General features: G+C 49.6%; 4 protein-coding genes across 4 annotated transcripts; 2 read left to right on the top strand and 2 right to left on the bottom strand.

The window, feature by feature from the left end:
* Positions 1-1,941: 1,941 nt before the first annotated feature.
* Positions 1,942-3,373, bottom strand: HOO65_070340 (NADP-specific glutamate dehydrogenase; the record flags this gene model as incomplete). Its single annotated transcript, XM_071005031.1, has 2 exons — positions 1,942-3,254; positions 3,328-3,373. 2 exons carry the CDS (start codon positions 3,371-3,373, stop codon positions 1,942-1,944), a joined length of 1,359 nt encoding a protein of 452 aa, XP_070857058.1.
* A 3,807-nt stretch (positions 3,374-7,180) lies between these two features.
* HOO65_070339 (Protein disulfide-isomerase erp38) lies at positions 7,181-8,490 on the top strand (the record flags this gene model as incomplete). The annotated part of the gene is made up of 2 exons (XM_071005054.1): positions 7,181-7,694; positions 7,790-8,490. 2 exons carry the CDS (start codon positions 7,181-7,183, stop codon positions 8,488-8,490), a joined length of 1,215 nt encoding a protein of 404 aa, XP_070857057.1.
* Positions 8,491-8,758: 268 nt separating this feature from the next.
* Positions 8,759-9,205, bottom strand: HOO65_070338 (uncharacterized protein; the record flags this gene model as incomplete). Its single annotated transcript, XM_071005199.1, has 3 exons — positions 8,759-8,844; positions 8,960-9,065; positions 9,155-9,205. The coding sequence occupies 3 exons, from the start codon at positions 9,203-9,205 to the stop codon at positions 8,759-8,761; spliced, it is 243 nt and encodes an 80-aa protein (XP_070857056.1).
* Positions 9,206-10,100: 895 nt separating this feature from the next.
* Positions 10,101-12,980, top strand: HOO65_070337 (Transmembrane E3 ubiquitin-protein ligase 1; the record flags this gene model as incomplete). The annotated part of the gene is made up of 1 exon (XM_071001309.1): positions 10,101-12,980. The coding sequence occupies one exon, from the start codon at positions 10,101-10,103 to the stop codon at positions 12,978-12,980; it is 2,880 nt and encodes a 959-aa protein (XP_070857055.1).
* Between the last annotated feature and the right edge of the window lie 281 nt (positions 12,981-13,261).

The following is a 13,261-nucleotide window of genomic DNA, read 5'->3' as shown; positions in this document are numbered from 1 at the left end:
CTCGATATTTCAGTATTCCCAAGAAGAAAACATGCGGAAAGCTGTTCATCTTACAGGAGGTGTGGCAGGGCTGCTTCGGGTGACATACTTAATCCACATCGACATACATTAGATAAAGTGAAGCGATTATTGGTGGTCCCTTGGTTAAATATGAACCTCTATGAGATACTGGCAAAGCTAAATGTCGTGTAGTTTACTTCGTAACCTAGGTTTCATTCCAATAATTCTTGCCCTGGCCCTCTCTACACAATTGCGACGCTACTTTAACTAGCGAATAGTGACAGGAGATATTAGGAGGACGTACAGAATGTCCTTCAAAGAGGAGAAGAACGAATAGGTCATTCTTGAAGTTGATTCTATGTCTATCTATGTTTTGCCTGAAGAGCGGATCTCATGCCCAGGATCCAAGGTGAAGCTATAAGGCTTTTCAAAAACAATGCACTGCAAACGTTTGTCTCTAGCCTGGCGAAGTATATGTACAAAAAAAGGTAGCTATAGCTAACCTACTATACCACCATGTCCATGCACGATGACGAAGATGACATGGTATATCAAAAGTCCAGTATATGAATTTATTACCACGGGTAGCCTACTATCAAAATGGGGAAATCCGAAGACAAGATCCCATAGGTACATCACTCGGGAGAGCCCAATAGTAAGAAATCTCAAGTATATCCAAAGCCCAAGAAAACACCGCCAAACATCAATCCTCAGCTCTAGCTCTTGCTTCATTTCCACTTTTTCCCTTTGATGACACGGCACATGTGCTCGTACGCCGCGCGTCAGTTATAATGACACCAATACTGTAACCCCCACGCAGCTCAGTACGCCTAACTGTGGCATAGCTAGAAGGGAGACGTTGGTTGCTAGTTTGTTCGAAAAAATAGCACAACAGAATAGAAGAGTCTGAGATGCATATAATGTAACTCTACATGCAGTATTCTAGATGCTAGGCCTATGCGGTGGCGATATGTTCGTGTGGAGCTTGAGAAGATGATTAGCATGAATAGGTTGCAGAGGTACTTGGGAAGCACCTCAAAGGGTCTATCTAGCTTGACATGCTTTAGAGAGAACCGCGGCCTCAAAAAGCAGATATCGAAGATTCTGTGGTTGTTGTACGATAAAGAGACCTTGGGAGTAGAGCAATTGCGGCTAAAAAAGCTAGCACTCGTGAGATATCGGGGCGTTCAAACCAAAAAGTCGCAGTCCTGGAGAGTTGAAGCACGTGAGGCTACCTACTATTTTGCATTGATGGGATTTGAGGTTATAATCTGTATCTGGGGTTTAGTGCTTTGGTATTATCATGTAGAAATAAGTTCAACTCCCCTTGTAGGCAAACGGCAAACCTTGCAGTGTCATAGGCTGCTACTACAGTATGTCCTTATGCTGGGCGAGTATATTGTGAGACTTGAAGTGTAAGCTCGTATTCCTGATACGCACATATGATTTTGTAAATGGCACAATGAGTTTACATGCGATCCCGTCTCATGCAAGGCGGACCAATGATTCAACTAGTGAGAAAGTTCCGCATTGGAACAGGACGCGATTCATACGCTGCCTCTTTCTTGTATTTAATCATTCGTCACTGTATACGGCATTCGTAAATTTGTCACCCTCCAGACAAGCTGTCAGTCACGATTAGCCAAGTCTGCTAAATGGCGCCAGATCTAGACTTGGACTTGTTACACATTAATATGCCAAGTTAAGAGTAGTGTTGTAGAATTCTGTATTGATTCTTTTGCTGAAAGGTTAGGGGTGTATTCCTGCTGGCTGTGCTAGGAGTTGTTATACTATCTGGGTGCTGAGTGATTTTGAAATGGAATATCGTCGTAGAAATAAAAAAGGGTCATAAAAAGGGTATCATGGTGTGCGTAGCAAAGAGGCATGCACAGCCAGAATTCAGAAACCGAGCAAAGGCAAAAGAGAAAAAGGGCTATTTGCTTAGTTCCACCAGTCGCCCTGGTCTTTCATCGCACGCGCAACCTTGACAAAGCCAGCGATATTAGAGCCAGCCACCAGAGAGGGTAGCTCGCCGTCCTTGGACACCACATACTCCTTAGCCGTGACCAGCGCGTTGTCGAAGGCATCCTTCATGATCTTCTTGAGTTTCTCGTCGACCTCCTCCGACGTCCACGCCAGTCGCTGCGAGTTCTGGGCCATTTCCAGCCCAGAAACGGCCACACCACCACAGTTGGCCGCCTTTCCAGGTGCGTACCAGATAGCGGCACCACCCTTGGTCGCACGTTCCGCCTCGAACACTTCGATGGCCTCCTGTGTGCAGCCCATGTTAGAGCCCTCAGCAATGGCGAGGCAGCCGTTGGCCACCAGCGTCTGAGCCTCCTCCTTAGATACCTCGTTCTGTGTAGCCGACGGCAGCGCAATATCAACCTTGCCGACATGCACCCACGGCCGTGCGCCATCGACATACTTGAATTTGGAGCCGGCTTCAAAGGCAGTCAAAGCGCCACGGGCCACCTTGAGTTCGGCAATCTTGCCAATCTCTTCAGCCGTAAAGCCTTGGCCGTCGTTGGCAATTAGCGAGCCCTTGGAATCTGACAGCGACACCACTGTTGCGCCTAGCTCGAGGCACTTGAGGGCCGCGTATTGCGCCACATTTCCTGAGCCTGAAATAGCCACGCGCTTGCCGCTGAACGATCCGCGGCCAGCTTCCTTCAGCATATACTCAACGTAGTACACCAAACCGTAGCCGGTGGCCTCGGGGCGAATAAGGGAGCCTCCCCACGACAGACCCTTGCCTGTCAAAACACCCTCCCAGCGGTTGCGGTACTTGCGGTAGGCACCGAACAGCCAGCCAATTTCGCGGCCAGACACACCAATGTCTCCAGCGGGCACATCGGTGTCGGCGCCAATGTGTTTGCTCAGCTCACGCATGAAAGAGTCGCAGAAACGGCGGATCTCGTTGTCAGACTTGCCCTTAGGGTCAAAGTCAGCGCCACCCTTGCCGCCACCCATGGACAGTCCAGTTAAGGCATTCTTGAAAATCTGCTCGAAGCCCAGAAACTTGAGGATTGACAGATTCACGGAAGGATGGAAACGGAGGCCACCCTTGTACGGGCCCAGAGCGGAGTTGAACTGCACACGGAAGCCGCGGTTGACCTGCAATTGGCCTTTGTCGTCTTCCCAGACAACACGGAACTGGATGACGCGTTCGGGGATAGACACAACCTTAAGAGCGGTGCGGTACTCGGGGTTCTTTTCAAACAGGGTTGAGTTCTCAAGGGAACTAACAAGCTCTGCAAGTGAGGTGTTAGTAGGGATGACAAGAGAGAAGAAACACCGGTATGAAGGCGGGATTGGACAGCTTACCTTTGTAAGCCTGCTCGAATTCGGGCTCAGGGACAATGTTAGACATGATGGCTGTAGGAAATACGAGAAAACAAATAATATGTGTGTGAAGAAGAAAAAAAGAGGTTTGCTAAGATGGGCTATAGTTTTTAAAAGATGTAGAAGAATAGACAGTGGGCAGAGAATTGAGAGAGCAGACTAGGAGGAGAGCTCCAAGACTTTATATCAGGAGCCAGGCCGCGTCTCAATGTAATTCTTTGCTCTTCTTCTATGCCTTACCCTGAACCGCCCGAGAATAACATTGACTACTCTGGCTCTTCTCTAGATAGAAGCATTATAAGGATAGAGCGAGGCCGGAGTCTTCGCCTTAGTGCGTATTTCCCATTTCTTTTGCTTCAGCCACGCCCTCTTTAGTACTACAGTTCCGGGAAGCTTAACTAACACAAGCTTTAACCCGCTTAGGATTAGTTCTCATGTCTGACAAAGTGACGCAGGAAGGGAGATTGCAGTGGGATATACTAGCAGCAGTTCTGAGAGGTAAAAGTATGAGGGGAGAAAACAACAATGCCCCATTAGGCAAGGGAAGTAAGGGAAGCGGAGTACGGCGAGACGGGGTTCGGAACGTTGTATGTCATGACAGCTTCTCCTCTTTGACCTCACCCCCACGCTTCCCCTCGCCAACTAGATGCAACCAACAGCAGCGCCAAAAGCGAGATAAAACAGCAAAACAAAAAGGGTGGCGATTCCGGAGGAGGGCCAGCGAGCAGGCTGCGGCTTATTTCCCAGCTCCAGGGTAGCAAGAGGAAGAAAAGAAGAATATTGTCTAGTCTTCCTTGCTTTCCTTGAGACTATGACATCCATAGAGGAAAAGGATCACCATCCTAACAAGCTTCGGTCCAGCGCCGGAGCGGAGAAGAGATGCCAAGCGCCTGGTAGAAACACGGCGGTGTGTCTATAGTAAAGACGGCCTGTTTATCTGCTTGACTTAGCTCATTGGCTCACTGCGGCGCCGTCCGCCCTTGGACTAATACCCGCTATCTTGGATCTTCGAAACATAAAAGAATCGAGTTATGAAAAATCAAGTCGCCCCTTTCGGTGGAGCAATGGCTCCTTGGATTTTGTCTAACTCGGGGCTCGGCTCGGAGCGAATGAAATTGAGACTGATGTTGCGTGGCTTGAGGAAGCGACCTCTTTGTCTCTCAGTTATTTTCATATTGTTCGTGCCCATTTCCTTTCGGCGATTGTTCTTGACGTTCAAAACGCTCCGAAATCGGCTTTTCTTCTCAGTTTACGCAATGACGTCTTCTTCGAGATTGAATGCGTATTACATACATTATGAACCCGTTAGAAGTCCACCATAATTCCGAGCAGCTAGACTCCTTATTAGAAACTTCGCGCTATAAGGAAAAACCAGCTCTTGCATGCGACGATCGCTCCAGGAAAAGTAAATAGTTACACCCATTAGGAAAGCGACAGAGACACCATTTCGTTGGTACCATTGTGGATTCGATAAAAAAAAGAGCCGCGAGGCTCTGCAGTTTTGATGCATTCGGCCCAATGTTTGCCATAGCCTCGGGAGGCATTATCAAATCAACTTGAACGGAGTTTGTTTGATTGAAAGGCCTGAATCACTGGAAGAGCAACGCCTCTAAATTTAGCGAAGGAGTCCCTAGTTTTTTAGACAACACTTACATATTGAACATCTTGTCGTTGCGATGGAGTTTCTGAAGACTTGCAACAGGACACTGCTTCCTCTAGCTGTAGCCGAGAATAAGCTGCTTGATCCGAAGAATAGCCAATCCTCATATATCCACAGAAGGCCGAATGCATGCCATCAACGACGCCCTGAGCAGATCTAGACTTGGACCCTTCGAGGAGACATCGCCCGTATAAATATGTTATCCCGCCTGCTTAAAACTAAGCCAGGAGAGCTTCCGTAGTGTCTGATTTTGCTCGGCTGGTCATTCCCAATAGATAAAGTCGTCGTGTCGATGTTTGGGATTGCCGCTCTGATTGAAAATTGAGGTGACAATCGAGGTGGTGGGTCTACGTGAAGGCATGGTCAAGAAGCATCACATATGTCAGAGTTTTCATTCTACAAATGGCAGCTGCTTCTTCAACTTATTACCCACTATTTTTATTGAATTTTGCGCATTTGCTCAACCGTCTTTAAGCCGCTTTGTCCCCTGTAGTATGTGACGAATGAGGCGACCAGCAACTTTGTCATAGTTAACCAAAGAGCTATGGATATTGGGGGTTCCATCGTCGTAACGACACATCTAGCATTGCATTAGCCCTTCAGGGGGTAGGGGGTAGATAGCCTTGACATAGAGAGGCATGTGGGAATAAGTAAAAAAAGAGAATAGGAGGGAAAGAAGCAGAATCTTTGACGCCGTACGCTTCTTTCCCCTAGTTTCTATACAGCCTCTTCACAAGACAGCCAATCTCCACAGCAATCATTCAAATTTCGAGGTGCACGATAATGAAATAAATATTTTCAGTTAGTCCCGATGGCTTTGCTCCAAGGGCTCGGTTCCATCACCCTGGAATCCCATGCCAGTCAAAAGGAACCACATCGTAACTGATTGATAACAAGCATTGGTAATATTAGTGACAACAGCCCCCTTTTTACCCTGACAGGTCAATGCTCGACAAGGGGTTGTCCGGAGTATTGACACATAGCACAAGCGGCATTACATAGTAGTAGTAGTAGTAGTAATAGTTCTTGGTAGTGCTGCAGTACTAGTCATAACCGCTCTATTATGCAGGTAGTAGTAGTCTACTCCTACTTGTGTACTGTGTACACCCATTTCGTAACGAGGCCACATAGCTTTCATTATGATTCCCTAGGCCAGGATGAGAAGCTCGAAGCTTTTCCTCTATGTTGCGTCATCACTCCCCTCTGATAGGATAGTATCTTCATGGCGAATCAGATATAAGGCGCGCACAGTCCCAAGATCTAGCCTCAGTCCACTACACGCTCTCTCATTATGTGAGAGCAATCTTTCGGGCTAAAGAGGTAGCCCTCATACATTTTTATTAGCTGCTTAGAAAGCTAGCCAAATGAGCGAATGCTTATAAATATAACTCATGACCTATCGACATGATTCTCCACATACCTACGATTCTTCGAGATCCCCCGGCGCTATATCAGGTTGCCAGTTCTCCAAGACCTAGTCTCAATTACTAACCATATTGGTTATTCCTATATTCAACTAGAGTCTATCCCTCCTCCTGGCCCTCTTCCCATCTTACACAAAAGACGGCACGCATACAACACATGTCCCAAGCTCCCTTTTACTCACCGTCATAGCTCTGCAAACATCAAGATTCTAGCAGCACATCAACAGAGCTAAGAAGATGGGTCACAGGCCCCCAAACATTATCAGCGTCAGCACCATCATCATCATCATCATCACCAACGGATGAGACAACATGATCGGCGGCTGTCCTCTTTGGAGAAATTCCAGCGCCACATTATGGCGGGGCGCCTGTGGCGTCTCAACTACGTAATCGTGGCGCTAGCTGTACATTTACAGAACGTGAAGAGGCCAGCTCGTTCCTTCGCCATGGCTTGGAGAGCAAGCAAACAGCAAGCTTGCACTCAGACATCTCCCCATTTCCGATCCCTTTTTATTCTTTTCTACTTCTTTAGAAAGCTTCAGTTCTATCAACAAAGAAGCCACAATCTAAGACCCCGAACTTACCTGGAAGTTTGTTCACCTTATCCGCTGGTCGTTTTCAACTTCGTCGTGCCCGTTTCTTTTTTTTCTTTTTTTATCTATAACCCCCTTCTCGACTCCAATCTTGCGTCTCACCACTACGATCGATTCGAAAACCTCTCTTATAAATACTCTTTTATCTCTCTGTCACAATGGTCAGCCTCAGGACCTTTGTGGTAACGGCTCTCGTGGCCGTGGCTTCCGCCAAATCCGCTGTCATTGATCTGGTCCCCTCCAACTTTGACGATGTTGTTCTGAAGAGTGGCAAGCCCACTCTAGTCAAGTTCTTCGCCCCGTGGTGTGGCCACTGTAAGAACCTGGCCCCAGTCTACGAGGAACTTGCTACCGGCTACGAGCACGCCAATGACAAGGTGCAGATCGCCAAGGTCGATGCCGATGCTGAACGCTCACTCGGCAAGCGCTTCGGAATCCAGGGCTTTCCCACCCTGAAGTGGTTCGATGGTGTCAGTGACACTCCCCATGAATACTCAGGCGCCCGTTCCCTAGACGACCTGGCCAGTTTCGTCGAACAAAAGTCTATGGTCAAGATCCGCAAAAAGTGGTCTGCTCCCAGCGCCGTCCAGATGCTCAACGATGTTTCCTTTGTCGAACAGGTTGGTGGTGAACAAGGCGTTCTTGTGGCCTTTACTGCTCCCTGGTGCACTCGTAAGTTGTCCCCTTTTTTTTTTCCTCCTTCCCCCCCTTTCACGTCTAACCCAATTTCCGCGCCATCCGTAGCTAACCAGCCTATGATTTAAAAGACTGCAAGTCTCTAGCACCTGAGTGGGAGAAAGCCGCCGATGACTACAAGCATGACAAGTCCGTTCTCATTGCCAAAGTCGACTGTGAAGCGCCCAACAGCAAGGTTCTTGCCAAGAAACAGGGCATCAACTCTTACCCCACCATCAAGTGGTTCCCTGCTGGCAGCACTGTCGGTGAGCCCTACGAAGGACCCCGTACCGAGACAGGTATTCTTGCCTTTGTCAATGAAAAGGCTGGTCTTCATCGTACCGTTGGCGGCGGCCTGGACCATGTTGCGGGCACTCTGGCCTCTCTGGACTCTCTGGTTGTCAAGCTGACCGGCGGTTCTACCTTCTCCGATGTCCTTGCCCAAGCCAAGGCCGAGTCCTCCAAGCTCAGCGCTGATGTCCAGAAGAAATCGGCCGAATACTACGTCCGTGTCCTCACCAAACTAGGCGAGAACCACGAGTACGCCAAGAAGGAGCTAGCCAGACTCCAGGGCATGCTTGCCAAGGGCGAACTTGCTTCGGAGAAGCGCGATGAGCTCACTATCAAGGCCAACATTCTCAAGAAGTTTGAGGAAGTCAAGATTGCTGCTGGCGAGACTGTTAAGAACATCATCGACAAGGCGACCGAGGCCAAGGATGCCACCGCCGAGAAGGCCCAGGCTGCCAAGGAGGCTGCCGAAAAGAAGGCCGCAGAGATCAAGGAAGAACTGTAAAAGGGTTTGTCCGGACGACCCGAGACTCCGCCTTTGCTGCCTTTTTCCCGTTCGTCTCCACCTTTTGATAGTTGGCGGTATGTCATGCGTCAGGAAAAAGCAGATGTAGTCATGGTAGATAATGACAATTTCAGTGTATATCAAGCCAAGAATAAATTAATACCAATTACAAAATGATGAAAAGCAAAGTAGAAGATTTGCCTAATAGAAGGCATGTGCACACTACAGGGCATCTGGACATAGCTAATATACGGCAACGGCAGCCAATCTACGAGGATTTGTTCTCATTTCCAGTCTTTTCCTTGGCTGCTAAAGCAGTCTCGAGGCTGTCCAGCCGACGGGACATCTCATCCACTAAACAAAACAAAGCGTCAGCAACCTCACTCACCCACTCACATAGGTCCTCTCTCTTTCTCCTTCTTGGAGTACAATGCCAGAGCAAATTTCACACTTCACAATTCACACTTACTCTTGGCAAAAATTTCGCTCGAGACGCCAGCAAATTTGTTGCTCAATGAATTCAGAAGCTCTTCGACGGCAGCGTTAAGGTCGGCGTGAGGATCATCGGGAGGAGCCTTTTTTATTCACACGCAATTTTTTTGTTGCATGACGCAGTTAGCCAACGCACTTAGTCGAAGGTAGCGAGCAAAACATGAAGACATACATCGCCTCGACTAGCTGAGGGCTTCGAGGTTGGGCTTCCGCCTGAGTCCATCTTGTGTGGGTATGTGGTGTGTGCTATGAGGAAAACAAAAGCCAGAGAGGGGTGAGCGCTAGGGCGTGGTCAGGCCAGGTGTTCAAATTGTAAGCTTATAATGCTATATTGTCGGAGATGGAGCGAATCTAGGTTTCTTGTATGGACTCGCCTGTGCAATAACAAGGAGACAGGGTGTAGGATCGTATGACGTGAGGCACACTCGCTTGAGATTCTTGATGTCCATCTAGTAGTTGGCTCGGTGAACGGTCAAGAAGATATGGGCCCTTTCTCGGTGAGCATACCCTCGGTGAAAGACAAGAGCACAGCGTCATATTCCCCAGAGCTACAGAGGGAGGACAGAGGGGGGCAGCCCTGTATTTTAGGCGCGCCAATGCGACTACTCGCAGCAAAAGTAGCACAGCCTCGAGGCCAGGCCCTAAGCAAGACCCTAAAAAGGCCCCAAACAAAACCTAAGCAAAGCCTTGACAAAGCGGTAACTTCGGCATTAAAGCCCTGGCTTGCTGCTCCTCCTTCATGGTTCTTCTCATCGAATCATGGGAAGTTTCGCTTCCCATAAGCTTGCCATGAATAGAGAAATATCGCCAGCTGCACATTTGCAGAGCCTTTATTCGCTCCCTATTTTACCGTACGTGGCACTTCCTTGAAGCCTTTTTTCCAACCTGGTTAACTGGCCTCTCTAGCCGCTTTTCATCTCCTAACACCCATACTATCGCTATCACCACTTAACCCTTGACCTTGCATCATCATCTCGACGACCGGAAAATATCCCTCCCATACGAAACCATCAATAGACCCAAAACCAGGCAATATATAACCTGCGCCCAGACATCCATAGACACAGGCTCGTGGCCTTGCTGGCGCGGCTTGGTGCCGCTGTCCATCCACCTTTACAATGCCAGACCAGCCATCGCCAGAGACCCCGACGTCGCCCGTGGTCGAGCGACGAGGTAACGAGTCGTTTCCCGCATATGTTCTACTCGCTGTGTTGATATGGCTTATTATGAGCCCAGACAGCGATTCAGGCATGCTCCCGCTAGGCGACGTGGGATCTCAGCGCCTGGAACATGAAAAGTATGCCCTACAGGTGTTGCAAAATGCGACATGGGAATCTTTTTCACCCAAAGCAAACTCCAGCGATGTTCCTCATGTCGCTTCTGAAGCCGATTCTCCTCTTCTTTTCCTTCGAGACGACGGTAGCAACACGCAAGACCCTCCAGAAAACTCGACCCTAACCCAGGAGGACGAGTACATTGGGGTAGGCAACGGCTTCTTAAACCTCACCGGGTTCCGTCGTGGCGATAACTACTCGTGGCAGGGCCTCGACGATTTCCGCTCCAGATGTGATCATCGCCATCGTGATGCCTCGCTACATATCGATAGTCTTGACAAAACTTGGGACCCGCGTGACGTCCCCGTGTGGCATAACATGTCAGGTGTAGTCACCGGCAGGTGGACCCAGTCGCTTGTTGCAGGTACAATCCAAACTGCCCAGGACTTTAATTTAACCAAGCTGTCGCCCTTTGTCGACTGGCTCAAAATCGACGAAGACTGGGGCTGGAATATGAGTCAGTCCACTCATGGAGCTATGAAGCTTACCTTCCATGACCTGCCCTCTGAGGCCAAAGGTTATTTACCACCGTCAGAGGACGACAAGGACCCAGACCCTAAGATGACAGCCCAGTACCGCGCACAACCTCTTTCGGCTTCCATCTCTATGGAGGATGAGAGCGGGAACTACGAGATGTGGGACATGTCCCTATATGGACTACATTGGCCTGTGGCTGGTGCTGCATTGCTAACTACCACAAGCGACAAATTTGATGGCATTTTCGGGCTTCCTCTGCTCGCGCCGTCTAGGGAAATGTTTCTCTCGGGGCGCCATGCCCTAAATGCCTCACTGACACATCGCCTAGCCGTAAAGGAGAACGAGCTCTTTTCTGACCCACGCATCTCGTGGGGTGCAGACGACTACGGAAATGCGTTTTCTCCGATGCCGCAGTGCGAGTATCTTGTCTTCCTGCAACTACTGCCCCCAGACAAGAACGAGCTACTGCGTGGCCACCCACAAAAAACGGTCCGTGATGTCTTTGATGATATGGAGCGCGAGCTGCGTTTTCCCCAGGGAGCACCTATGCCGCATGTCCCCCCACTGCAAATGTCGGCTGTTGTTTACTCGCCAGACTGCGGGTTCTACCTTGAAAGCGTTGGCCCACCGGCTGTCCCGCTGTCAGAAGCTCGCCATTTGACGGGTGTCAGAGCTCCTGTTTCCCGGAGCCAGCTGAACAACGTCCTGATCGGCTTACTAAGTGTCCTTACAGTGCAGCTATGTCTAATCAAGCGGCAGATGCGAGAGTCCTCGACGCCCTCAACACTAGGCCGTGTGAGCTTTGTGACGATTTCAATGATGAGCATTGCCGATGGTCTGCTTATGATGTTTATCATGGTGTTTCTGCTTACTTCCCACTCGTCCATGACTGTTGTTGCCTTAGTTTTTGTTTCACTGATGACAACTGTCATGGGCATTGTCTTCATGTATAAAATCTTCCACACTCAGCTTCCTGACAGACTAAGAGAACGCGAACGTGCCCGCTCTGCTGCCCTGGCAGCTCAATCTGCCGCTCCAACAGTACCAGTGGCTACTGCGGAATCTGCCTCCGCTATCCCCGATACACCTGCCGCAGCGACAACCGCTACAGCAGTGGATAACGATAGTATTAGCACTAGTAACGTATCTTCACGGGCACCTAGCCCCTCAAATGAGCAAGGTGGCGAGACTGAGACAGATACCCTATTGCCTACAACCCACCGGACTCCGTCTCCACCAGTTATTGTCCCATCAGACCAGGATATTGATGCGGAGATTGGGGAGCAAACAATCACCAATGCTTCTCGCCCTACCATCCCCACCAACACTGTGACGACACCCATCTCTACCACTGGGTTCAACACACTAAATTTTACCCATGTTACACGCTGCATCATCCTCTTTGCCGTTTGTCTTATCATCCTTTTGCTATCAACCTTTGCCCAGCGCCGGTCCATCCGCGCTCTCATTTTCAATAGCCTTTCCATGCTCTACCTCTCTCTCTGGTTTCCGCAGATCTACCGTAACATCAGTCGCAACTCCCGTCGTGCTCTCAGCTGGGAGTTTATGATTGGCCAAAGCGTCGCCCGCCTCACGCCACTTGCCTACCTCTACGCCGTCGATGACAATGCCCTACTACTCCCAACCGACCGCCGTGCTTTTGCCATGTTTGCCGGCTGGCTCTGGCTGCAGCTCTGGCTACTTGCAGCACAGGACTTCCTGGGCGCGCGCATCGGTGTGCCTAAATCCTGGTTCCCAGACGGTTGGGACTATCACCCTATTTTACGCGAGGATGGTCTTGAAAGCGGCCCGCTGCCTATTGGTATTGCAGAGGCACCACGTAAGCTAGCTGACTCATCGTCATCATCGGTCACATCGCTCAACTCGTCGTCGCCGCTAATGCCAGGCCCGTCGTCCAGAGGCGCTGGCTTAGATGAGTCAGGAGCTGGAGGCAGCAGTGGGGGGCCTTCTATCCGCATCATGGACTGTGCCATCTGCCGGGAGGACCTAGAGGTACCAGTGCTCTCTGCGGGAGAAAAGGACGCGGCGGGTGTGGTGGGCGTGTTTGCACGCAGAGCTTACATGGTTACACCGTGTGGTCATGTGTTCCACACACCGTGTTTAGAGGGCTGGATGCGGTTCCGGTTACAGTGCCCAAATTGTCGAGAGGATCTGCCGCCGCTGTGATGCGGGTGGTATATTTGATTTGAGTAGCAGTGTTTGAATGTGATACCTTTGAGATTTAGCCTATATGAGAAGTCCTCGTAATCTAGCCAATCTAACGCTTGGTTCGTTGCCCAGTTCCCCATTTTTCGTATGACAATGTTAGGGTTTAGATACTGGGGTTAGACACAGCTTACTTGCCGCATTAAATTGGGCCCCACGGACTTATTTGCGCATGAAAGCTGGGCTGGATTTAGCAAGCTATTAGCCAAGCTTACTTGGGGGGAGAAATAGTGCAAATAGCT

This window comes from Ceratocystis lukuohia (assembly GCF_044167205.1).
Source record: "Ceratocystis lukuohia strain C4212 chromosome Unknown Supercontig7_pilon, whole genome shotgun sequence".
NCBI classification, from domain to species: domain Eukaryota; kingdom Fungi; phylum Ascomycota; class Sordariomycetes; order Microascales; family Ceratocystidaceae; genus Ceratocystis; species Ceratocystis lukuohia.
This window is presented reverse-complemented; position numbering and strand designations above follow the sequence as displayed.